This window comes from Triturus cristatus, chromosome 4_2 (assembly GCF_964204655.1).
Source record: "Triturus cristatus chromosome 4_2, aTriCri1.1, whole genome shotgun sequence".
Lineage (NCBI taxonomy): Eukaryota > Metazoa > Chordata > Amphibia > Caudata > Salamandridae > Triturus > Triturus cristatus.
This window is the reverse complement of record NC_140586.1, coordinates 802,108,722-802,135,522: the sequence shown is the minus strand read 5'-3', so window position 1 is coordinate 802,135,522 and position 26,801 is coordinate 802,108,722. Positions and strand designations below refer to the sequence as shown.

Below are 26,801 nucleotides of genomic sequence, written 5' to 3'. Positions count from 1 at the left end.
TCTGCGTTTCTACAGGGCACCCGACACCTCCTTTGCACACTGCACCCGGCCACACCTGTGCCACTGGTGGTGCAGCTTTGGTGCTACTTGGTGGACCCTGCAGTGCTGATCTCAAACCCCAGGGCCTGTGTCCCTGATCCACGGGTACTTACCTGCAACCAGTACCTCTTCGAGGTGCCCTCATCTTCCATAGGCTAACATTTGGTCAAGTGACCTCTGCACCCGGCCGCCCCAGTGCCGCTGGTGGTGCAGTACCTACCTTAGTCCGACTCTTGCCCAGCGTTGGTCAAACCGTCTGAAGACTGAAACTGTAAGTCAAGTACTTACCTGAAATTACTTACCTGCTTTTCCTCCCATATGATTGCATTGGTTTTCTCTGTATTGCATGAAGTGTTGATTCTGAGATTAATACAAAGTATCTCTTTGACCTTGAAAAGTATTTCATGCACTTGTAAAGTACTTTGAATGCTTATATAAATCTTTGCCAACTGTAATTGGGGGAAAAAAAGACACTGAAGTAATGTTGTTTTTTAAGGAACATTTGCCTTGAGTTAGTCATTGAGTGTGTGTCTATGTCTTGTATGAGTATGTCCAACAAATGCATTCACACTACTCTCTGAGAAGCCAACTGCTCAGCCCACCTACCACTAAATTGGTATTATCTACTTTATCCTCTGCTATACATTTGGGGACTCGCTGGATTCTGTGCAGACTATACCTCTTTTTGGTGTAGTATATACAGAGAACACTTCCTACAATGGAGCTGAATGCCTCCCACTTCAGTGTCAGCATGTAGCCTTGCAGGATTAAGTCAGGGTATTCTGCCTGCCCATACAAACATAGGAATAGTCTGGGAAATACGGGGCACCTGACTCATCCCCCGGTGTATCTGAATTGACTGCGAGACATGGGCTCCACAGTCATTTTGCGCAACAGGGGTATTGAAGTATCACTGAAACTTTTGAAGGAAGGAGGGGACCTATTCCTGCTCTACTCATAGTGTGGAATAAGTAACCCCATTCGACACAGTCAAAGGCTTTTCCTCATCTACAGAGAGCATAAGTGTTTTTTTCAGGTTCATACCACACCTGCCAAATGTTTGCCAAGAGGTGCATATGGTTGTGGGAGGAGTAGCCTGGCACAAACCCTACCTATGTATCAAGCTTGGGATGACCCACTGTAGCCGGGTTGCCAAGACTTTTGCAAGTATCTTCATGTCTGTGTTGGTAAGCGACATCTGACAATAGTGTGCACAACTTGTGGTAGCCCTTGTCTGGTTTCAAAATGAGACTGATAACTACCTTTTTTAATTCTTGTCACTAGTCATTAGTAGGTTCAAGTTCCTTAAGCTGCTTGTGGAGAAGGGGTACCATTAATTCTCAGTGAATCTTATAAAATTCAGCCGGGAACCCATCTTTTCCCAGGGCTTTGATGCTGGATAAGAGCATAATGGCCGTTGAGATCTCGTCTTCAGTTATCTCCCCCTCAAGGAGTTGTCTGCCTGCTTCGGATAACATGGGCAGGCAAAGGTCTTAGAAAAAAGCCTGTTTTTGGGTAAGGTCAGCTGGTCCCTCTGACCTGTAGATGGTGCCCAAAAAGTTAGCAAAGGTGTTGACATTCTCTACCGGGTGGGTTACCAGCCTTTTAGAGAGGTCCCGTATTGCCGGTATATCTGAACCGGCTTCTCGATGGCGTAATTGTGCAGCCATAAGTCTGCCCGCTTTTTCCGCCTGTTCGTAATGACTGCATTTGAGGGGTAGGAGGGCATATTCGGCCTGCGTTGTGTAGTATGTATTCGGGTCATGTTTCACCCGTTCCATGCGACACAGAAGATCATGTGTTGAATAATGTCTATAACGCTCGGTGAGAGTACGAATCTCCATCTCTAATTGTGCTTGGGCTTCATGTTTCTGGATTGCCGAGACCCACATGAGGGTACACCATAGGGTACCCTTCCCTGCAGCCCAGACAACCTGAGAAGAGGAGGTGGAGGCTGCACTGTCATGCTAATATTGATATGTGTGCCATCAGATTACGTTTATCCTCCGTTCTCCAAAAGTGGGAGAGGTTTAGTGTCCAGCGTTTTGAGGTGGGGTGATTTGTTCTTGGTCTAGTTCAAGAACTAGTGGGACATGATCAGAGGTTCCTCCGGCTTCTATCACACATGTACTGAGGAAGGCTAGGGAAGAATGGGTCCCAGGGAAGAAGTCTATTCTCGAAAAAGTGGCAATGTACACATGAGAGAAAAGTGTATTTCCTATTGCAGGGGTATGTTAGGCACCATCGGTGATGTAGGTTATGGTCCCTGTATAACATCCAGCAGTACTGCTCTTCTCTGGCATTAGATCTGCCTAGGAGTCCAGATCTGTTGAGAAGGGGATCAAGCGCCAAGTTTCATTCACTTACCATAATGACCCTGGTGTTGCCACATTCTGTCAGGAGTCTTGATATAGTTGAGAGAAATGACGCCTATCATGGCATACACAGAACCCCTTATCAGGCAGGACCTGATCTAGTGTTTGGAAACTTCACAAAGACATAGCAACCAAACGGGTCTGTCCATGTTTTTAGGATGGTGTGTGGAGCAGATTTGTGAAATAGGATAGCAACCCCACACCTCTTTGGAGAGGAGGAAGTGCCTGAGGGAGTAGAGACCATATTAGAAGTGGAGAGGAGGCTGCTGCTTGCAACCTTACCTACCCAGTCTCTCTTTAATTTGCTGGATTCTAGAGTGGATTAGTGGGTTTGCTGCAGCAGAGATCTGTCAGGGGCTTTTGATGGAAAGTATTTAAGTGTCTTCTGATGATTGATGTAATGAGGGAGACCTTGGACAGGAGAAGTCATCAGACCAGAACTAAGTGGTCCAGATATGGGGAGGGCCACTAATTCAGGGTGTTGTGGTAGAAGGTTAATGCGTGAGTGAGTAGAGTGCTTTATGTGAAGTGGTATGGGGAGTGGGTAAAATTAGTGCTATTGTGATAGAAAGTGGGAGAAACAGTACTCTGGTAAACAATAAATAGTATCCCAGTAAAGTAACAAACCAAACTTTATGCAACAGATGCTCTATGCTTTATACATACCCTCCACCTGCCTGGTACCCATACTTGCAGTAATGTCTAGGTAAGTATACAGCCCCAACATGTTAATAATAGGCTGCATAGATATTTACCATGGCATCAGAGTAGACTATAAGGTTTGAAATAACAGGAGTGAGCGGTCGTAGGGATACAGCGCCCCAAAACAACCTTTGTGCAACAGTGGCCAATCTCAATAAGTCAATACGTGAGTAGTAAATATGAGAGGAGTATAGGGTAAAAAGTATTGTTTGGAACTTACCGAGTAAGTCCGTCTGATGTAGTCTAAAGCGTTCTGAAAGGGACCAGCATGGCCAGCACGATCAGGGTTTGATATGAGAGTGTGGCTTGTTGCAGCCTCTGGCAGCCGGATTCGTCCCTTCGCGAGGTGCTCCCATTTCCCACTGTTTAAGCATAGTGTCCAACCTTTGGTGTTGAAATGAAGTATCATCCAAGGTAGGTCCATGGTGTGGAGGAGGAAGCTTTCAATGTCTGTCTCAGGCATAAAGTTCTGAATCCGGTTGTGAGGTAGACACATCCGTTACAGGCAGGGAAGAGAAAAATTGTTCAAGATCGTCTGGGTCCTCGAACTTTGTTTGCCAGCAATGGTGATTAATATGGTGGCTGATTCCAAAGGCCACAGCGAATGTTAAGTTGTCGAAGAGTTGGCCGGAGGGCTAAGAACCTCTTCCTTTTCACCACCGTGTCACAGGAGAAGTCAGCTGCAATTTAGATTCTGGCATCTTTATGAGAGAAAATTTACTATTTGAACAGACCATGACTAATGTTGTCCTCTTTTTGTAGGTTTAATGTAGAACGTATTACATTGCTATTCATCATTCCTGTGCATTGCATTATTGGATCCTATGTGATTCCTAGTTACACCACACCAAACTAGACCAGCCCTCCTCTCGTATGTTGTCCGCAAGTATTGTTAGATTTTAACATCACTTGATTTTAATACTAGAGATAGGCAGACTTTTTGTAAGAACTGGTAATTGGTGCTAGCCAAACTCTACCCGACATGTATCTGTATAAAACTCCTTATTTATGCATATTTCTATGTAGGTGCAAAAATGACTTGTTAGACCTGTCAGCCCTTTGGGTGGTCCCTTCTAATCATTATTTATTTTGTCCCACTTTTGCCTCAAACCCTGTTATAATTTTTCCTTTTTGGGAACCACCAGACTTTTTAGTGTTGATGCAGGGTCAGGGAGCCATTTCCCTACCCCTGGAACTTCTGTCTGAGGGCCTGAGACACAAAATGGTGGCCACCCATTGTCACCTGTGACATCACCAGAACCCACTGGAGGTTTCTAGAACCTTCTGTAACATTCTAGAACCCTGTGACAGTGGGAGGCAGTTTAGAATGTTGGGAGGCCATCTCAGTGTGGCAGTTGGCAACTGACTGGAGAAGAGAGAGGACAGATATAGAAGGAGGTCGGAGTAAGGCAGCAGGGGTGGAAACCAGTGCTTGGAGTGGGGTCCAGAAACCCACCCTTGATGCTAGTCCCTACTGACCAAGCCCAGCCTAAAGCCCTGTGTGGGACCAAGACCAGAAGAACCATCTTAAGAAACTGAACCTTTGAAACAGGCCTTAAAAAGGAAGAACAGCAAGTTCCTGACCTGTTCAGTGGTGTCCTCCTGAAGTCCTGACGTCGAGAAGCCTGGAGACCTGGGGCCTGAGGTAGAGAAGCGGCGCTGACAGAAAGCAGGCGTCGTACCCGGAGCCGCCAGAGGTAGAGTGAGGGCGCCGACGGAGGTCGTGGAGAGGCGCCGGAGGTCGAGTGGAGATTCACCCGAGGTCGAGGTGAGGGCGCCGACGGAGGTCGTGGAGAGGCGCCGGAGGTCGAGTGGAGATTCACCCGAGGTCGAGGTGAGGGCGCCGACGGAGGTCGTGGAGAGGTGCCGGAGGTCGAGTGGAGATTCACCCGAGGTCGAGGTGAGGGCGCCGACGGAGGTCGTGAAGCGCGCCGGAGGTCGGGAGTGGAGATCGCACTCCCGAGACACCCGGAAGCGGGGAGGCCGTGTCCCTGCGACGCCGGAAGGCGACATCGAGTCTAGACCGCCCAGCGACATCGAGACGAGGCCGCCCAGCGACATCGAGTCGAGACCGCCCAGCGACATCGAGACGAGACCGCCCAGCGACATCGAGACGAGGCCGCCCAGCGACATCGAGTCGAGACCGCCCAGCGACATCGAGTCGAGAACGCCCAGCGACATTGAGTCGAGACCGCCCAGCGACATCGAGACGAGGCCGCCCAGCGACATCGAGTCGAGACCACCCAGCGACATCGAGCCGGAGCCGCCTCACGACATTGACACGGCGCCGAGCGGAGCCGATCATCGTGAAAAGGGCAGTAAGTGGTAGAGGGGGCGTCTGAGGCCCTGTTGAGCCCTAAAAGACCATTCTAGGGGCTAGAGGGGTGTTAGAACCAGCCTGGGAGTGCCAGGGGTAAACTGAGACTGGTGCAGTGACATCTGTGAGGGGCTGTGTAGTTTGGAGGGCCAGATCTTTAGGTTACCCTTGTTCTGCCTCAGCTTAGGCCCCAGCCTTGATCAATCTAGGTGGGACACCCCCATGCCATCCAAGTGTCCTTAAGTTGTGAATGGGCAAAGTAAGACCAAGTGACCTCATAAAAATGATTTGAACTGTAACTGTCATTGAATGGTTTACCGTATTTATTGAAGGTGCTTTATTTATTGTCATCCACTGATTTATTCCTGCACTGTATTTATTGTCTGACTGTATTTATTTGCCATCTGTATTTATTGCACATCTATTTATTCCTTGCTTAATGATGACCTGAACCTATTTATTGAAATTCCAAAGTAATATTATTTATTTGACCTGCTCTTTTGAAGGAAAATCCCATTGTATTGTATTTATGTTATGAAACCTGCAACTAAGAGAAAATAAGATAAAGACATGTATATTTTCAACTTGACTTGCATAATTTTTACGGTGTAGTGTCGTTTTTGGAACGGATGAACGCATGGTTATTGTGAGGGTGTGACGTACGCTTAACACGGTGCCTGACCCCCAACCGCTCGAGCCAAGCTACCACGGTGCTGGGAACCTGGTGACTGCTAACCCGGTTGCCCGGTTTCCAACATGACTGCTTATTCTAATTGTCAATATTGTTGATCTGTCTGAAGGATATCGGTACATTCTGCGAACATTTGAAGAATTGCTTGTGATATACTGTCCACCTATGACTTATTAGTGTCTTGCAGGGCTATTGAAAGTCAATCAGTGGCTCACCTATTTTGTATGCACAGTTGTTACAACGTGTGTGCATGTTCACTGCTAGCCCTTCTGGATTAGGGAATTACCAATATATGTTTTACTGTTCCATACAAGAAACTATGCTGGCCATCAGTAATAGAGTATTTATGGATTAAACCATGTAAAAGGTTTTAGGCAACATGGCAAAGTATTGTTTCCTAAACATGTTCATAGAACCTCTTCAAATGTAACTGCCACAGGAAAGTAACTTTCAGCATCATTGCATTTAATGGTTTTACCAAATGTTTCAGCCTTTTAAGAGATTTTATTATTTATTTGGATCACTGTCAGCCAATAATGCATGCCTTTTGTAAATCCCCAGTAGTATTCCATCACAGTGTAATGTATCTGTTAAGAAATGTTAACAGCACAAAGTTGCTTATCGTTCATTTTGGTTTTATTTCTGCTTTCAGGGAAGATGTTGGTTTTGGATTACATTTTGGCACTTACCAGAAGCAGCAGTAATGATAAAGTTGTCCTTGTATCCAACTATACCCAGACATTGGACCTGTTCGAGAAACTCTGCAGGACAAGGAGGTAGGACATTAACATTTCAGAATGTCAAATGACTCTTTTCTTTCAAACAGTCAATTAATTGCCAATATAACATCAAATTGTAAGTTCAGTCTATTTGATCCCTTTGATGGGTGGCACTACATCCAACCCAATGCTAAACAATAGTTTTGGCTTTTTAAATGAAAGTGCTACTTTTATGGCTGAGTTAATGTGTTTGCTCGTGTGGATCAGCTAGTGGGTGAATGCAAGAATGAGTCCATGTGTGTGAGCAGAAAAATTAAGCAAAATATGAGGGGCAATAGAATGAAAAGAGAAAGGTAAGACGGTAAGCAGAAGAAATGAAGGTGCGGTAGAATAGATGTGAGTGCAACTGATAAGGAGTGTGTGCATCAGACTAAAAGCTGTATGTATGGCATAGTGAGAGGTGCAGCTGCAACAGAACTAAAGCTGCAAAACCACTTAAATAATAGAATGAATGGAAGGTGCAGAATAAGTGGATCAGCTGCAACTGAACGAGAGCTTCAGGTGCATCAGAGTGGCTGTAGTAGGGTAAGAGGCATAAATGGTATGCAGAGGTAATGTGAGGTACAGATAAGTGCTTATTTTGGGGGGCGTGGCCTGACTGCCGAACAAGGCAACCGCACTGGAGAGAAGCTCCAGGATCTCACGCCGCCCTGACCATATAGCGGCTGGGTATATCATTCCTGCTGCACCCTGGGATTACAGCCAGACTGGGAGATCACTGGAGAACCTGCAGCTCCGTCAACACTCTAACGCCAGTTAGGTCTGTGGCTTACCGTCTGCTGCCGCGGTGGGTGCTGAGCCAGATCGTTCCAAAGCCGCTGCCCGAACGGGGCTCCTGCTGGGTCCAACGGAGAAGTCTGCCCGCTCTCCGTTCTGGACCAATCCTTCGTTCACCACTTGTCCGCGCTCCAGTTTTTGGACTTCTAAGCCTGCTGTGGCCACCTCCGATTGCTTGGCGGGGCAGGCTGCTCGCTTCTGTTCTGGGATAGGCTGGGCGGGCCTGCCAATACTCCTATCCCAGGGACCACAGGCAGGTGCCACACCTCTGAGGGTCATCTCTGCCCCCACGAGCATCAGGGGTTTCAAAGTGACACCTGTGGCCTTTACCGCTTGGGGGACAGCTGCAGCGCTAGTGGCCAGGGCTGGCCTCACCAATCCACCACTCTGCTGCAGGGCTCTGCTAGTCCCTGTGACTCTCCCCTCAGCATGGAGGAGCACAACACATACCTACCCTCATCTCAGGCATCTGGGGAAGTCATGGTCTCTTTAGCCTTGGGGCCACCCATTCTACATTGGGACGGTGACTGTCTGCCTCTAATTTGACATGACTAGGAAGCCTACTGGGTCTCCAGTGGTTGGACATGCTGCACGGGCCCTCCCATTGGTCCGGCTGAGTGAGTAGAACAGCAGGGAGGGGGTGTATCTTCTCATGCTACCCCCTTCCTGCAACCTCATTGCAGATTTTCCTTGTTGGGGGCCCACGGCCAGCTCAATACAAAGGGCTCCCCCACCTGTGGGTCCCAACCACTCTACTCTCCAACATCCTCTCTTCTCTACCGACAATCACCCATAGATCTGTAGCTGCTGAGGCCCACACCAGCTTTAAGGCTGCTCGTGCCCCTATATTGGCCTTCCGATCAGGGGCCTATCTTGGGCAAGGCAGGCTTTGATCCAGCCAAGGCAGTCACATGAAATCGAACCCTGGTTCTCCTCAAGGGCTGGCCCTGTAGTTGGGACCGAACCCTTGTATTGTTGGATATGATTCTGGTAGCGATAGCTGAATCCTGCACAGCATTTGAGGTAAATTGGATTCCCTCTCTGGTGAATTCACTTTTTTACATAAGCAGTCTCTAAAAAATGAATTGCAACAGTACAGTGATTACGGAACTCTGACCTTGCGCACAGACCCTCTCTAAGCAGATACAGCTGGCCCTGGGACTGTTACATATAGCCAGAAAGAGACTTCAAGATGCTGAAGAGTTATCGCGCCGCAACAATATTCGTAAATTAGGGCTACCCAAACACACTGAGGAAACCAACCGCAAAACATTTATGGAGACTTGGCTGGCAACAGACATTGACCCAATCTGCTTTTCCGCATTTTGTAATAGAGTGGGCACACAGTGTCTTAGCAAAGCGTGCCCTGGCTCCCGGGGTTCTGCCGGGAACAGCTCGGATCCTAAATTAGATGGATCATGATGCCATATTAGAGGCGGCCCAAAAGAGGGGCATGAAAATAAGAGATAATGCCAAAGTGATGTTCTTCACCCATGTCAAAATGAGACTCTGGGGTTTTGGCCTTAAGTATGCTTTTCTGTACCTGGTGAAACTCCAGAACTCAGCTGGTCAGCGGTTGCATTTCTTCACGCAATCGGAGGAGTTGTGGGACTAGGTAGAGACCTTTGACAGGTGTCCCGGCAACCTAGCCCCCTCTCCCTCTCCTTCCAGGGCTTTCCAAATCTTGGCTTCTGTCAGGAAGATATGTTGTCATGCGCAAAGCTGGAGGGAGAGGCTGGGGTGGCATCTCTAAAAGATCTTTCAGCTAGGCCTTGGCTACTGTGTTCAGACACCAATGCTTCCAACCATGCACAAACTAGAATCGGAGGAACCCAGCCCTGACTCTATCTCACCATTCGATATTTACAGCACAATCAGTTGAGGATATCATTTGACTCTCCAGACCTGTGGGCTGCAGCTTCTGTGTTCACGATTGTTGCCAATAAGAAGTCAATTTCAAAGGGGGTAGCAATTGACCTTTATTACAGCGGCCTGCGGGGTTGATTATTTGTTTCTCGGTGCTCTTCCCCTTATTCTCCCATGCTATTGCCCCTTTAAGCCGTGCTCTCAAGAACTGCAGTATGTTTCATTACTATACCCGATAACCACTCCTGCAGTTAATCCTGCTCATCTACAAGGCTCGTCTCTACTGAGACAGCCACACCCCTTCTCCTGTTCCTTGAACTGTTTTAGCTTGGACAACTGAATAGTTACTATTATGTTACGATTTCTCTTTTTACTTATTGGAGGGGAGTGTAGTCTGTTTTTTCCTTTTTAGACAGAAATGTTGAGGATCTGTCCGATATTTATTGTATGGTTACTAAAAAAATGGCTTATATGTGCTATCCCGGCACACCGCACTGCCTCGTATGCTCCACCCTCTGATGTCAAATACTACTCCTCAAACACATGACTCTCATTTGGCTCTCTATACCCTTCCGCATCATCATTCCCTTTGGCTGCCACATATAATCTAATTTCTTGGAATGTCATGGGTATGAATTCTATTTAAAGCGCTATAATATACATGCAGCACTGGTTCAATGGGAAATTCAACTTTTCTACAAGCGACGCACTTGACAGCCAAGAAGGTCTCCAAGTTACAATAAAAGTAGTGGGGCCAGAACTATGGTACAGACTTCTCAGGATATGCTGGGGCATTGCGCTCTGGATCAGAGCGGGTCTTCCTTTACGGATGGATGATGTGACCATAGAAACAGATGGCTGATTTGTGCTGGTGATGGGCCGACTAGATGGACGGCCTTTACATCTGGGGGTTATTTAAGCTCCTCACACTGGCCAGTTGGCCTTTTGGGTTTGCCTCTTTACACTACTTATTAATTGGTCTGTTACCCACTAGATTGTAGCCGTCAACTTTAACTGTTTGCGAAACCTTAATATAGATAGGTCTACTCCTCTGCTATTGCACTTTCTAGCGCGGCTTAACACAATGCATCTTCAACAATGACTAATACAATGGGACGTGGGTAACACTTGGTGCCTCCACCATCAAACTAGCCTTGAATATTCTTTCTACTCTCCCGTACACAGGATGTATTCTCACCTAGATCACTTTTTGTTCACAACCAACCCCTATACACTCTGGTCCCTTCTGTCTTTTACTATCCCAGAAGTCTATCTGAGCATAACCCATTAAAGATGGCTATCACTTGGGTTGATTTACTTGCACCGATTCCTACTTGGAGATTTCAGGTCCCCATGTTGGAAGATTTAATCTTTCAGTAAATGGTTGTCGATCATACAGACATTGTTTCCAGAAAAGTGTGGGACTGCCTCCTCTTAAGTGATGGAGTGGGAGACTTTCAAAGTTGTCCGAAGGGGCTTGTGCATGAAAACCACAGTGGGCATCCGGCAGACACTCTCCAGGGAACTGCAGCTCTAGAGACTACCCTACTCAAGCCTGGTGCAAGTCGTTTTATCCTCTCCCGATGGATGGTGAGTGCGTACGGCTCGGTTCAATTATTTAGAGTGTCTGCAAACCCTGTGATATTATGTTGTCGCGTTATGTATGAGTTAAAATTCATAATGGCGATAAACCCAGTTGGCTACTGGCAAAATTGGTTAACTCTCACCTAGTTGGGACTACTCCACTTTATATCCAACTGATATCTGGGACCACAGCTCTTATTCACATTGATATTAGTAGAATACTACAGCTCTCTATATCATGCCCCAGTTGCCACATCGGCTACATTTCTTGCTGCATTTGAAGCCCTGATTCTCTTACGCAGTCTGCCTCCTGAGGCATGACTCTCATTTGGTGCCCATATTACTTTATCTGAAATCAAATCCGTCCTGTATGATCTTTCCAGGGGCAAAATTCCTGGTTCGACGACATACCAGCTGAATTATATACCTTGTTTGCAGAATCTTTGGCGCTCATGTTTGAAGCTCTGTATGCAGCGATATTTTCTGCTGGCAACCTCACGCTTACCCTCAATGAAGCTCTTATATCTACAATGCTGTAACTGAATGAAGGCTTCTTATTGCCTTCTGTCGACAATACAATCTATACTAAGATACTGCCAAAACTCCCTGATCTAATCCATTAGGACCAAACAGGTTTCATCCTATGACACAATACTTTGTGTAACCTTTGCAGATTGTGGCATATCCAGGCGGAATCAGCGAATGACCATCTATCAGCCTCATGCATCATGTTTGACTTAGAAAAAGCTTTTAATTCCCTCCACTGGGAATACTTGCATGAAGTACTGCGGCTGTTTGGATTAAGCCCATATTGGCGCAAGTGCATGTAGATACTGTACTCAAGCCCTTCTGTTTGAGTAAATACCTGGAAATGTGTCTCTGCCTACTGGCCCAAAAGCAGAGTCACCCACCAGGGATGCCCCCTTTCCCCACTACTATTCGCTACATCTATAGCAATGGAACCACTGGTGGCTCGCTTATGACTATCTGGCACGTTGGGGTATCCCATATCGAGACTCAATTTATGCAGTCTCTCCATGCAGACGATGACCTGCTGTACGTCTGAGATGTAAGCAATGGCCTTTCACCTCTTGTGAGTCTTTTTGATGACTTGGCAGCGATCTCCGGGCTTAAAGTAACCTGGGCAAAATCTTGCATTTTCACACTGCATGCATCCTATGAGTGAACTCTTCATCTGTGATTAGACTCCAGATTTAATCAGGAATCTGCCATGTTTCAATACCTGGATATAATAATAAATATGTATATAATTTCCCCACTTGTCTGTTGGTCAGCAATCCGAGCAATGTGATATGATCCCTCCGTGCTCAGTTTCCAATCTGGTCATCCCTTTCAACTCTCGGTCATGGGCCGAGTAACTCTGGTGAAGATGGTAGCACTACGCCCCTTATTCTATTATTTTAAAATCATCTTCTGCTCCTTCTTTAAACAACTTGACTCCTCTCTAGTATCTCTGATCTTGGAATCTGGATTTCACAGAGTAACGCTTTCCACTCTTAAACTGCCCTTCAGCCTTTGATTGCCAGTGGCTGGCCCACTGTATGTCTGGCTATGAGTTTACTCTCAAACACTTTCAGGAAGGCTCACTGCTTTGCATGCTATGTCCCGCTGATCATTACACTCAACACCAACCGGAGTTACTCCGCTCTGCCCTTTCATGCCTTGCCATGACCTGTAAGCTCACTAACACAAAACTGCCTTGTGCCCCTGCTCGTTCTTCTCCCTCGTACAGGACGACTCCACTTAGGGCAACTCAGTCAGTAACATGCTGCAGGCTTATCTACTTTGGGAGATCTGTTTGTCAAAGGTGAGCTGCAGGGCTTCCAAACCATAACTATGGACTATAACTTACACCCGGGTCAATTCCTCACTTATGAAGACCTTAAACAATCATTAGCCACACACTTCCAGTTCTTACAGCAGGAAATCGATCAGGCATTCTATATTATAGTATCAAGTGGCAATCTAATCAAATGTCTAAATAGAGCCTTCCTGCAACAAACCAAATCGAGATCTTCCCTCCATACTAATTGGGAGACTGGTATGGCTAATTCTCTACATGATTCAGACCTGGCACACATTTTGGAATACCTGCCACAAAGTGTCCCGTGGCTTCCGCTTTGAGTATCTTCAATTTAATATCCTGAATCGAGCCTACGTCATTCCTGCCCAAATGATAAAATAGTACCCCCGCTGCTTGCAAATAGGTGTAGGGAACGGGGCTGGAGGTTCCTGATGGAGGGAGGAAAAGGTTTTTTGTTAAGGGTTAAAATATTTCCTAAAAAAAAAAAGAAAACCCTGTATGGCAATTTCTTATACATGGATATACCCCAGAACTGCACTAAAGTCTTGATTTGATTAACTTTATTGTTATATACTTGGTCATTGCTACACTGTGTATCTCCTGATGGCTTACAACAATAAAACAAAAAAGTTATTTTGCTAACAGTCACAGTTTTGAACACTTACTGTTTTTACAATGGTGACCTCACACTTGAGGGACTAAAGGGCTGCTATACATTATTAATCACAAGTCGAAGTGACTCAAATGTAGAGGTAGTTCAGCTCACATAGGTAGATCACTGCCAAGGTGTTGGTATCCCCCGCTTCTGGGCCATGTTTATTCATCATGTTATAGCACTTCATAAATGTGTATGTATTTCATCGAGAAACATGACCATAATGTAGTTGTAAGAAATTGGATTATTAGTTGCGAAGCATGTGAATCAGACATGAGTAATAATTCTGCAATTGTCTTTTTACATGTAACCAACTACCCAATTGTAACACTCAACTCTCTCAGGGTAGCAAAGCGCAGAGCACTACAAGGCCTACATTGGGTAGGGGGTGGGGGAGTGGGAGATGGTGTGGGCTAGTAATCCCAGCTCACATGTACGCAACAACAACACTCAATCATTATCCAGTAAGTGATTTTCCTATTGAAAAGGAAATATACATTTATCACACACACCCCGAAATACTGTGCATTAAATTGCATATAAGTACTGTGAGGCAGATTGAAATATCTTTGACACCTTCATATCACTTTACATCCCTCATGGTTCCTGAACCCTATAACCACAATACCCCTCACCAATAAGAAGAGTATCATTGTCAATAAGGCAAGCCTACTGGCATTTTATAATGTACTCGTCATCACAGTCTTCACACTCCTCGGGTAAATCGAAGCACAAGAAAATGGCTAAAGAGCATTGTCGCTCTTCGCCTTTTCCCTGTCCGTTGGCTGACACGACGCGGGACCCAGAGCGTCGTCACTCTCCAGCTCCGTCTTTGGAGCCCGCTTCTGGTGTGGCTCCTCGCTTCCCTCCCTTTCCTGAAGCGTCCCCTGCCCAGATTCGAGCTTTTTACGAAGTGCCTCATATCATCTTTAGGCAGCCCGGCTCTGCCTGCATGCCTTCGGTGCCTGAGCATCCCTGAGGATCCAGGCCTGGATCCGGATCGGCGCTGGTCGACCTCACGATACTTTCCCTGGCACGGATTCCAGTGACGACGCCCCCAACGTCCGTTCTGCCTCCAACTGGCGTCAATCCTAGCCTCAATGCAGACGTGACATGGTGCCGGAGCGGCGTCGCTCCGGGGTTGGAGGGTACTTTCGTACCGCTGTTCATTCTTGGCGTTCCCTACCGCCCTCAGTGGCAGCCAGAGGAAGGTGAGTAAGACTGGGAAGGGTCTGTAGACCCTTTAGCTGACCAGCTTGAAGACCAGGACTGGTGAGAGGACCTGGGTGATGCCAGTGGTTTTGATACCTCCCCAGGTATGATTTCCTCTCCTACCGTGGCTACGGAGCAGGGAACTTTGTGCGCAGTGGTATTGCGTAGAGCAGCTGAGGCCTTGGGCCTTGAGCTTCCTACAGTGGCAGTCAGGTACTTAATTCGGCAGCGGCCTCTTCGGAGTCCCTGCTGCCTTTTAATTAAGCCCTCACCGACGTCCTTCTGGGCACTTGCTCCAAGCCCAGCACAGGCGCACCTCTGGACAGGATGATTGTCCGACGCCACTGCCCGGCCCCGGGCGACCCACTTTTCCTCTCCCAACACCCTACCCCTGAGAGCTTGGTGGTCCAAGCCTTTTCTTCAAAGGACGCATTCCCTGCTTCTCCCCCAGATAGGGAATACAAGAAGCTGGACAACCTTGGGAAAAATATGTTTTCTTCTGCCAGCTTAGGGCTGCAGTTGGTGAACACCGCATGCCTCTTGGGCCGTTATGCCCATACAGTGTAGAATATGGTTGCACACGTGCTGCCACAGTGCCTGGAGGAGGCCTGGGTCGTTCTCACCCGCGCAGTAGCAGAGGGTCGAGACGCAGCTAAGTTCACCATTCGGTGTGGGCTGGATACCGACGACTCTCTGGGTGGAACGGTTTCCACGTCAGTATCCTTGAGGTGCTATGCCTGGTTGAGGACGTCTGGTTTCTCTGGGGATTTCCAATCCACCCTTCTAGACATGCCCTTTGATGGCTGCCTCCTGTTCAGTGACAAGGCGGACTCGGCACTCAAGCGCTTCAAGGATTCTAGGCCAGATCCTTAGGCCTCACGGCAAACTCTCGCCCCATGCAGTCCACCTTTTGCTCCTTTCGTGGCTACCAAGGGGTGCGCCATAATGTTCCACCCAATCTGGCCACAGGGCTGTGCAAGCTAACCAGCCTCTGCATGGCGCCAGGCGTGGGACACCGTGACGTGGGTCTGGGGGCCAGTAGGCAGGCGATCCCCCCCGCCCCCCAAGCACAGCAGCCTTCAAACCCTCCTAGTCTGACCTTTCAGAGCCACCAGAGGCCAGTGGGGGGGCAGGATTGGCCATTACCTCCCCCACTGGCAAAATATCGCATCAGGTTGGTTTTGCCGATAGTCCAGAGGTGGCTACTCCCTTCCATTTGAGACTACCCCTCCCTCCATGCCACCAGCACTCCATCGCATGTCGGAGGATCACTTGGCCCTTCTCCGCCAGGAAGTTGCAGCTCTCTTGGCCAAGGGAGCTATCGAAATGGTCCCTGTGCCAGAAGTAGGTTGTGGTGGTTACTCCCATTACTTTCTGGTACTAAAAAAGGACAAAGGCCTGTGTCTATCTTAGATCTCAGGGCCCTCAATCTCTTCCTCCGGAAGGAGTAGTTCGAAATGCTCACATTGGCTCAGGTCCTGTCTGCCCTCAATCTAGATCGTAGAGTTAGACTTGCAGGACGCCTATTTCCACATCCCTGTCCTGCCAGGCCACAGGCGTTACCTGCGGTTCAGGGTAGGCCACAAGCATTTTCAGTTTACCGTGCTTCACTTTGGACTAAACAGCGCCCCTGATGTGTTCACGAAAGTGATGGCGGTGGTCGCAGCTCATCTGTGCAGATCAGGGGTTCCAGTCTTCCCCTATCTCGACAACTGCATGTTGAAGGTGGGCTCGCCCCAGACTGTCGTCTCCCATCTCCAGACTACGGTGGACCTCCTGAACTCGCTGGGGTTCACTATCAACGTGCCGAAGACGCACCTGATTCCCTCTCAGAAGCTCCTTTTCATCAGAGCATTTCTGGACACAGCGCAGTTTCGGGCTTATCCTCCCAAGCTGGGAGTCTAGGATATTTGGGCTATGATACAGATGTTTCAGCCTCTATCTCGGATTTCGGTGAGAATGACCCTGAGGCTGCTGGGCCTCATGGCCTCCTGCATCCTGCTGGTGGATCATGCCAGGTGGCATAGCAGGCTCCGCAGTGGGACGTGAAGTTCCAGTGGTCGCAGCATCAGGGGAATCTTTTCGATGTCGTTCAGATCTCGGAGGGGACTGCACGTCAATTGCAGTGGTGGCTCACAAACCAGGACTGGGTCAGCGGCAGATCCCCTCTCTCATCCCCAATCAGAATTCACAGTAGTGACGGATGCGTCACTCCTGGGATGGGGCGGCCACCTGGGAGAGGCAACGATCAGGGATCTCTGGTCTCCGGCGAAGTCTGGTCTCAACATCGACCTTTTGGAGCTCTGGGCGATCTGTCTTACACTGAAAGCATTTCTTCCTTCTGTCAAAGGAAGAGTAGTGCAGGTGTTCACAGACAACACCACCGCCATTTGGTATTGCAACAAACCGGGCAGGGTGGGGTCGTGGCCCCTATGTCAAGAGGCTCTTTGCCTTTAGATATGACTTGAAAATCGGGGTATATCCCTGGTGGTTCAACACCTGGTAGGTTCCCTGAATGCCAGAGCAGACGAAATAGCTGCCGGTGCATGATCATGAATGGCGTATTCACTCGGAGGTGGTGCAAGGTCTCTTTCGGCAGTGAGGAGAGCCTTGGTTAGATCTGTTTGGCACCGAAGAGAATGCGCAGTGTCAGCAGTTCTGCACGTTGGAGTTTCCAAGGCGGCACTCGCTCTGCGATTCTTTTTGTTGTGAGTGAAATTGCGGCTTCCTGTATGCCTCTCTGCATGTACCACTTCCGCCCAGAGTGCTGAAAAAGATGAAGCGCGACCAGGCCCAAGTCATTCTTGTGGCTCCTGACTGGGCACGAAGGGTCTGGTACCCCGAGCTCTTGAGCATGGCCATCAATCCTCCGATCAGACTGCCTCTTTGGGAGGATCTTCTGTCACAGCAGCAGGGTACGGTACTCCACCCGAATCTGTCCAGCCTCCACCTCCTTGCGTGGAGATTGAGCGGCGATAGTTGACAGCTTTCGACCTTCGTTCTGAAGTCTTTAACGTCATCTTGGCAGACAGGCGTCCTTCCACTAAAATGATATAAGCCTGTAGATGGAACAAATTTGTGGCATGATGCACAGCAAAGGCTGTGGATCCCCTTTCTGCCTCTCTTTCGGTGGTTCTCCTCTTCATTCTATCTTTGGCCTAGCAGGGCTGTGCTCTGGGCACTCTCAAATAGATTTCTAAAGGGCATTACTCATCTCTTTGACCCTTCTCCTTTCGGAATGCCCCAGTGGGACTTGAATCTTGTTTTTACTTACCTTATGTGTGCTCCCTTCGAGCCGCTACATAATTGTCCTCTGTGTCTTCTTACCTTAAAGACTGCTTTCCTGCTTGCCATCGCATCTGCTCGCAGGGTGAGTGAGCTTCAGGCTCTTTCCTCCAAGCCTCCTTTTCTTACATTTAATCCGGACAAAGTGGTCTTTCGAACTAGGCCCCCTTTTTTCCCCAAAGTGGTTACCTCTTTCCATGTAGGTCAGACCATCACATTGCCCACCTTCTTCCCGCCTCCGCACCCTTTCCAAAGAGGAGGAGAGACTTCTCCGTCTGGACCCAAAAAGTGTGTTTTCCTTCTACCTTTATCGCACTAAAGATTTCCGGGTGGACGATTAACTCTTTGTGGGTTATGTGGGCGCTAAGAAGAGTCTGGCCATGCAAAAACATACCATCTCTCGCTGAGTTGTCCTATGCAACAAAATCTGCTATTCTTTGGTGAAAAAGGAACCCCCAGTAGGACTGCGCGCCCACTGTAGCCTTCGTGACGGCAGCCTCTGCTGCTTTGGGATGTGGAGTTCCTTTGGGCATCCCTGCACATGTTCACAAAACATTACCGCCTGGATAGCCAAGTCTGGCGAGACAGCTTTGTCGGCCGTTCTGTTCTCCAGGACTTTCTGGTGCAAATTTAGTTTGCAGACCCACCTCTGGGGTTGGCATTGCTGGGGTATCTATTCTAAGGTAAGGAATCTATAACTCATGGTCTCTTTCAGATGAACAATTTACTTACCTTTGGTAACAATGTATCTGTTATAGATTCCTTACCGCTCCACCCATCCTCCCCGTTCTGCGAACTGGCTTCGAGGGATAGGGACTCCCTTCCAGGGCCCTAGTTTTGTGCACCAGGGGTCAGTGTCTGGCATGGCTCTGCACTTCTGGCATCGAAAGTAGTGTCAGAACTGACATCCGCGCGCAGGGGTGGAGTCTTAGAAGACACCGCCACTTCATCCCGGCCACCACGCCACCGATGACCGACGCTACCTATCGACACGCAGGGGTACTGCTACAGAAAAATACTCCGGACCCAGTTGGACACCTGGTGGTAATTCTAAGGTTAGGAATCTATAACTAATGTATGTCTCTTACAGATGTATCGTTACCGAAGGTAAGTAACTTGTTCTTTAATACATATGTCACCCCTAAGGTAGGCCCTAGACAGCTCCTAGGACAGGGTGCAGGATATTTAAGCAGTTGGACATGTACTTTTAAGTTTTACATGTCCTGGCAGTGAAAAACTCTTGAATTCGTTTTTCACTATTGCAAGGCCTATCTCAGTTGTGCTTTGTATTTTCCTCCTAGGCAGCCACAAACAATGAGAGTTTAGGTGGCTGGATGGGCCATCACTGGACGGATGGGAGGGAAGAACTGGGTACAGCCCCAGTTACACCTGAATTGCTTGGACTCTGCCTTCCCAGAAAGGGCCTAACGACCCTGCTTTGCCACTCACCCAGATTGGAGCCAGGACAGGGGCGGTAAGAAATACCATGCACTCCAAGCCACTGTCTAGAAGCTTCTCCCACCTTCCAGAAACAGGGCACCAATGCATAAATGAAGGGCCTCAGCGCCAGCTCTTCAGGACATTTCTGGACCTGTGGATACTCTGCCGGGAGGAAGGCCTGCTGTGCTGCTAAAAGGACTGACACTACTGGACTGCTACTCTGAAGGAGCTATTGCCCTGCTACTCTGTAGGAGCTACTGCCCTGCTGTGCTCATCTGCTGCCCTCTTGTGTAGAGAAGGAGAACAGGACCTGCAACTCCATCTTGAACCCAGGAGTGACTCAAAGAAATAGTCTGCTGGCCTCTCGGTCTGAACCCTTTCATCAGCGAGTTCTTGACCTCCAAGTCATGCCTCTGAGGTTCTGTACCCTGGGTGTGGCTCTCAAGCTCTTGAAATCAAGCTTTTGGGTTCTTCGTCACCATGAATGGACACGTTTGCACAAGAAATGTGCAGCTCGTATAAAAAATCAGCGTGAACCGCTACCAGCCCGTTTCTTTGCACAACAAGTATCGATCTCTATGGAGGGTCTGCCAAGGCGAGACTTGACCCTACCTCCTTGTGACACTTGGCCTGCTCCTTGCGCCAAGCTGACCACTGCCAGCAAAGCTCTCCTTGCTTCCTGCTACCCTCTCGAAGGCGAACAGGACTCTTGGTACAAAACTTGAAGGTAACATTTCAGTGGGACTAATCTGGGACTGTATCTCACCCGCACTCCATCGTGGTCTGTCTGACTTTGACCCGGTCCAGCACGGTCAGCTATCTCTAGTTGGCACTTTATGCTTTTAGGTTACATTTTCCAATTTATTCTTTAAAAATTCATAACTCTGTTCTACTGATTTGGATTTTTGTCATTTTGGTCTTGTTTTATTTATTAAGTTAAGATTTATTTTTCTAACCTGGTGTGGTATCTTTTTGTGTGGTGTTTCACTGGTTTATTGTTTGAAATGTTGCACAAATACTTTAGCACATTTCCTCCAAGTTAAACCTGACTGCTCTGTGCTAAGCTACTAGGGGTTCAACATAGGTTATACATGGGGTTTGCTTGTGCCTTACCTTAACTAGATTTGTGGTTGTTGTTTGACCGGGCCTCACACCCCCCAGTAGCCCAATTTCTAACAATGAGCTGCCAACAAAGCCAGTAGCTGAATAGGCTGACCCGTTCTTTGAAAGCTGTACTGTGAGCTGATCCAAAGAGTGAGTGACACCCCAATCGAGCAATGGCTGAAGGAGATTGACTAAAAGCCCCTTGTGTATTATCAGGGGCTGCTCCTCTGTTTGAACAGAGGAGCGTCGCCTCACTGAAATGTCCCCAGAGAGAAACACAAAATGGTAATGAAGTTAATTCATTACCATTTTATTTTTCTCCACCTCGTCCTTAACGGAGCGCAAGGACGGAGGCGGGGCTGCTGCTGAATAACCACAGCAGAGAGGGCAGGGAACTTTCAGTTTAAAGTGCGCATGTCTTTTTGGCCGGCCGTCTCGCGACGGCCAGCCACAAACGCGTACTTTAAACCTCTCTAACCCATCTGTCTTAAGACAAGTAGGTTAGAGAAAACCAAAGCCTCCAGAGCACTGTGGAGCCGCAAGTGAGGCCACTCCCACCAATCCTAGCACTTCTCTCACACGGGTGAGTGCAGCGTTAGGATAGGTAAAGGGTGTTCGGAGCCTTCCTCGAGGAGGACGTTGCATTGCACTTGCATGTGTTTTGATTTAGATTTTTTTTTTTTTATATATATCCTACCCGACTCACCACCCGCTGGACATGTCAGCCACCGCTGTTTATTGCATACTACCTCACTTTACAGCACTCAGTTCTCCCCTAAAGCATCATGGTAAATGCAATGCATGATAACACTTACATTTACCATAATGCACTGGGACGATTGGAGTTCTGGGATGTGAAGCTGTGTGCTCCCTCCCTCTTTTTGTTTGAAATGGCTCCCTTGAGCTAATGAGCTAACGAGCTTTGGTTATCATATTTTAATGTTAGTATTATTTTGTTGATTATACAAGTGTTAGACCTGTCAGCCCTTTGGGTGGTCCCTCCTCATCATGATTTATTTTGTCCCACTTTTGCCTCAAACCCTGTTTGAATTTTTCCTTTTTGGGAACCACCAGACTTTTTCGTGTTGCTGCAGATTCAGGGAGCCATTTTATCTACCCCTGAAACTTCTGTCTGAGGGCCTGGAGCACAAAATGGTGGCCACCTGTGACATCACCAGCATCCACTGGAACCTACCAGCACCTTCCAGAACATTCCAGAACCCTGTGACAGTTGGAGGCGGTTTAGAATGTTGGGAAGCTAAGACAGAGAGTTGGCAGTTGGAGCTGGCAGTTGGCACCTGACTGGTGAAGAGTGAGCAGCAGAAACCTGAAGGAGGAAGGAGTGAGGCAGCAGGGGTGGAAACTTGTGCCTGGAGTGGGGTCCATAAACCCACCCTTGATACTAGTCCCTACTGACTGAGCCCAGCCTGGAGCCCTGTGTGGGAAGAAGTAAGAAAAACCATCTTAAGGACCTGGACAGCAGGAACAGGCCTTAGAATCCCAGAACAGCAAGATCCTGACCTGGATACTGGTTTCCCTGGAGCCGGACGTCGAGTAGCCTGGAGACCTGGAGCCTGAGGTGGAGAAGCGGCGCTGACTGGAAAAGCAGACGTCGTGCCCAGAGCCGCCAGAGATCGTGAGAGGGCGCCGACGGAGGACGTGAGGTGTACCAGAGGTCGAGGAGGAAGTTAACCAAGGTCGAGTGAGCGGTGTCAACGGGGGAGTGAAGTCCGCCCTCCGGAGTCGCCGGAGACCGAGGTGAAGTGTGCCGGAGGTCGGGAGTGGAGATCGCACTCCGGAGTCGCCGGAACCTGAGAGAATCGTGCCGGAGGTCGGGAGTGGAGGTCGCACTCCGGAGTCGCCGGAAACCTGAGGAGAGGAGCACCGGAGGTTGGGAGTGAGGATCGCACTCCGGAGTCGCCGGAAGTCGACATCGAGCCAAGGCCGGCCGACGTCATCGAAGCTGAGGTCGCCATCGGACCGGAGCCGCCCGAAGTCGACATCGAGTCAAGACTGCCCGACGCCATCGAATCGGAGGTCGAGATCGAGCCGAGGCCGCCGACATCGAACCGGAGCCGCCTACCGGCGTCGTCAGGAACTGACATTGTGCCGAGGCCGCCGACATCGAACCGGATCCGCCTCACGGCGTCGACACGACTCCAGCGGCGTCGGAACTTCAGAAAAAGGGCAGTAAGTGGAATAGAGGGCGCCAAAGGCCCTGTGGAATCCTAAGAGACTACTCTAGGGGTTAGAGAGGTGCTGGAACCAGCTGGACTGTGCCAGGGGAGAGCTGAGACTAATTTAGAGGGGTTGTGTAGAGTGAGAGAGCCAGGTCTCTGGTATTCCCCCCCCCTTGATCTACCTCAGTTTAGGCCTCAGCCTTGTCCAAGCCAGGGAGTAGACACCCTCAAGCCTTCCACATCCCCACAAGCTGTGCCTGGGCCAAATTAGCCCATAGTAATCTCAAATGTGATCTGATTCTATGAGTGTCACTGTCAGCTTTTAATTATTTATTGGAGGCACTGTATTTATTGTATTTAACCTATTTATTGCTTCACTGTATTTATTGGTCCACAGTATTTATTGATGCACAATATTTATTGGTTTACAGTATTTATTGCCTCAGAATATTTAATTGCCTGTATGTATTGCACTTATATTTAGACCTTCCTTATTTATGATCACCCCTATTTATTGAATCATTAAGCCAGTATTTATTTGACCTGCACTATTTAAAAAGTTTGTATATTGTGATTGTGTTATTATTTATCTAATCAGCAACTAAGAGAAAAAGAAGATAAAGAAAAATATTTTTCATAATTTTTACGGTGTAGAGTCGTTTTTGGAACGGATGCACGCATGGTTATTGTATGGGTATGTCGTATGCTTAGCACGGTGCCTGATTCCTGACCACTCGAGCCAAGCTACCACTGTATGTCCTGGAAATACTCCGTTACCCCCAACCCTTACCGGTGTGGGAGCGGAGTAGATTTCTAACATAATTGGTGTTCAGTGGTGGGATAGAGCTGTGCCTACGTATACTCAACAATAACTGTGGGTAGTCCATAGGAGTTTTCTCAAAGCGGCCTTCCTAATTGTGGGTTTTTGTTTTTTCCAAATTTACTCTGGTGGTGGGAGGAGGTATTATTAAAGGTACCCCCCTGCATTGTTACTGCAAATAACTGTCCTCTGACCTGAGTGGGCAAGATGGAGTTTGTACTGGAGAATTTAGAAACGTACACTGTGGCCCAACTCAGGGAGTTTTGCCAGCGGGAGGGGGTGTATTGTCCCCCAGGAGCAAAGAAGGGTGCACTCCAAACCAGCTTAAGGGCTTGGGGGGAGGCACGCCGAGAAAGCAAGGCTGAGGAGGAGGACAGGGATAGAGAGCCCGACAGTGAGGGAGCTGGTTTGTACCAACCGGAGGTGGGGAACCTGTCAGCGGGGCCCAGGACACTTTCCAGGAAGGGCAGCAGTGCCTCTAGCGGTGGCTTGTCTGAAGTGGAGTTAACAGACCGGAGGGAGAAAAGACAGCTCACATGGGACTTAGCAAGGCTGGAGAAGGAGAAAGAGGAACAGAGGATGGCTCATGAGATAAGGCTGAAAGAGATAGATCTTCAGATCCTGAGAATCGGGGCACACCCTGTACCTAACGGTGGCAGCGAAGAACGAGAGTACACCAGGGAACCCAAACCCTACCTGCCAAAGGACATAGTAGCTAGCTATGGGGTGGGTGACGATATCGCCAAGTGGCTAGCGGCCTATGAGGTCTCGTTAAGGGCCCATGGGGTTCCAGAGAAGTACTGGGGAGGGGGATTGTACAAGTACATGCCTCCAGCTGGTAGGGATGCTTTATTGGCCCACTACCCCACCATGAAACTGGCGCTCATAAGGAAGTTTGGACTAACACCCGAAAAGTACAGACAGAAGTTCAGGGGTAGTCACAAACTGGGCACACAGAATTGGGTGGACTTCCTGGACTATGCAAAGAAGGCACTGGAGGGTTGGATTCAGGGCAGTGAAGTAAGGAACTACGAGGGGCTGTTTGACCTAGTACTGAAGGAACACCTGCTCGAGAAATGTTTCCCTGAACTGCGGCAACACCTGGTGGATAGCAAGCTGACCAGTCCCCGCAAGCTTGCTGAGGAGGCGGACATTTGGGCTAGTACCCGGGTGTCCACAAGGGGGACTGGAGGGGATACTCAAAAGGCCGGACAGGGCGCCCCCCAGAAGAAAGAGGGAGGGGAAAAGAAAAAGGAGTTCTCCAAAGGCCCCCAAAATAACTTCCAAGGGAAGGGAACAGGATTCACCCCTAGGGCTAACCCACCCAGAAACCCTAATCCTGGCCAGAGTCAGCAGCCAAGGGTTGTCCATTGCTACGAGTGCGGTGGCGTTGGACACTATAAAGGAGATCCGAAGTGCCTGAAACGACCACCCCCTCCCATTGGAGGAAAGACCCCCGGAGTAGCTAGTGTAGTGCTCGGGGAGGAGATGCCCTTAACTAAGGGAAGGGAGTGGGCGGGTGTCACTTTAGTGTCCCTGGGAGAACGGGAGATGGTTCCTAAGATCCAGGTGCCCGCAAATACCGCAAAGTATAGGCAGTGGGTCACCATCAACGGCCAAAGAGGGGAGGCTCTGAGAGACACAGGAGCCAGTATGACTATGGTGCGTAGCCAACTGGTGTCTCCAGAGCAGGTAATTCCCGATGTACTCCACCCAGCCGCGATGGCTGACGGCAGAACAGGCCACTATCCCGTGGCCGAGGTTCCCTTTGAATGGGGGGGGGGTTGCAGGTTCACTTCGAGTTGCCGTAAGCCCTGCCGTGCCAGTCGATTGTCTGCTGGGGAATGACATGGAGCACAACGCTTGGAAGGAGGTGGAATACCAGACTCACACTGAGATGCTGGGTACACCTGATTGGGCCTGTGTTAGCACAAGGTCCGCGACTACCCGAAGAGGGAGTTCGTTTCGGCTGGAGCCTGGAACAAAGGCCCAGCCAGCTGCCGGTCAAGGGGAGAACCGAGGACAGGAGGAGCCTGCCTCGGCGTCCACACCCCGTAGGACGGATAAGCCACCGGAGGTGGTGAACCAGGAGTCTGCGGTGGGGGACGTTACCAACCTGGAGGACCTACCCATCCCGGCCGAGTGGCACGTGGAGGGAGGCCCGTCCAGGGAGGAATTCTGCCAGGGCCAGAGGGAGTGCCCTACCCTTGAGGGGCTGAGGCGACAGGCCGAAGCCCAGGCAGCAGGGAACGTTGAAGGGAACTACAGTGTTTACTGGGAGGATGGCCTCCTCTACAGTGAACCCAAGGCACCCCTACACGGTTCGTCACGAGCCTTGGTAGTCCCTCAACGTTATCGAGCCTTCCTTCTGGAGTTGGCTCACGAGATACCATTGGCAGGACACCTGGGGCAAGACAAGACCTTCGCCCGTCTTGTCCCACACTTTTATTGGCCTCAGATGAAAGTGTCGTCCGATACCTACTGCCGGACATGTGTGTCTTGCCAAGCCAGTGGGAAAACAGGGGTGAAGCTGAAAGCTCCCCTGGAACCACTTCCTGTCGTTAGCACCCCCTTTGAAAGGGTGGGCATCGACATTGTGGGTCCATTAGATCCGCCGACTACAGCTGGTCACAGGTTTATCCTGGTTCTGGTGGATCATGCCACACGGTACCCAGAGGCAATACCTCTGAGGACCATAACAGCACCTGTTGTGGCTAGGGCCCTGATGGGAATCTTTACCCGAGTGGGTTTTCCCAAGGAAGTTGTGTCCGACAGGGGGACCAACTTCATGTCAGCGTACATGCGGGCCATGTGGAAGGAGTGTGGAGTGACATACCGGTTCACCACTCCTTACCACCCCCAGACAAATGGTCTGGTGGAGAGGTTTAACAAAACCTTGAAGGGCATGATCAGAAGTCTGCCTGAAAGCCTGCGGAGGAAATGGGACGTCCTCCTACCCTGTTTACTCTTTTCTTACAGGGAAGTGCCACAGAAGGGAGTGGGCTTCAGCCCCTTCGAGCTTCTGTATGGGCACCCTGTACGTGGACCTCTCAACCTGGTGAGAGACGGATGGGAAAGAACTCCCAGAAAGCTTCCCCAGGATGTGGTGAGCTACATGCTGGCCTTCCGGAGCCAAATGGCTAAGTTGTG

The 26,801-nt window shown here is 49.2% G+C and overlaps 1 protein-coding gene across 1 annotated transcript in view; it reads left to right on the top strand.

The window, feature by feature from the left end:
- Nucleotides 1-26,801, top strand: part of RAD54L (RAD54 like) — a 186,171-nt gene that overhangs the window by 146,443 nt on the left and 12,927 nt on the right. The window contains exon 14 of the mRNA XM_085602752.1: nucleotides 6,777-6,900. Coding sequence (XP_085458878.1) covers nucleotides 6,777-6,900 — 124 coding nt within the window. The remainder of the gene's footprint in view (nucleotides 1-6,776; nucleotides 6,901-26,801) is intronic.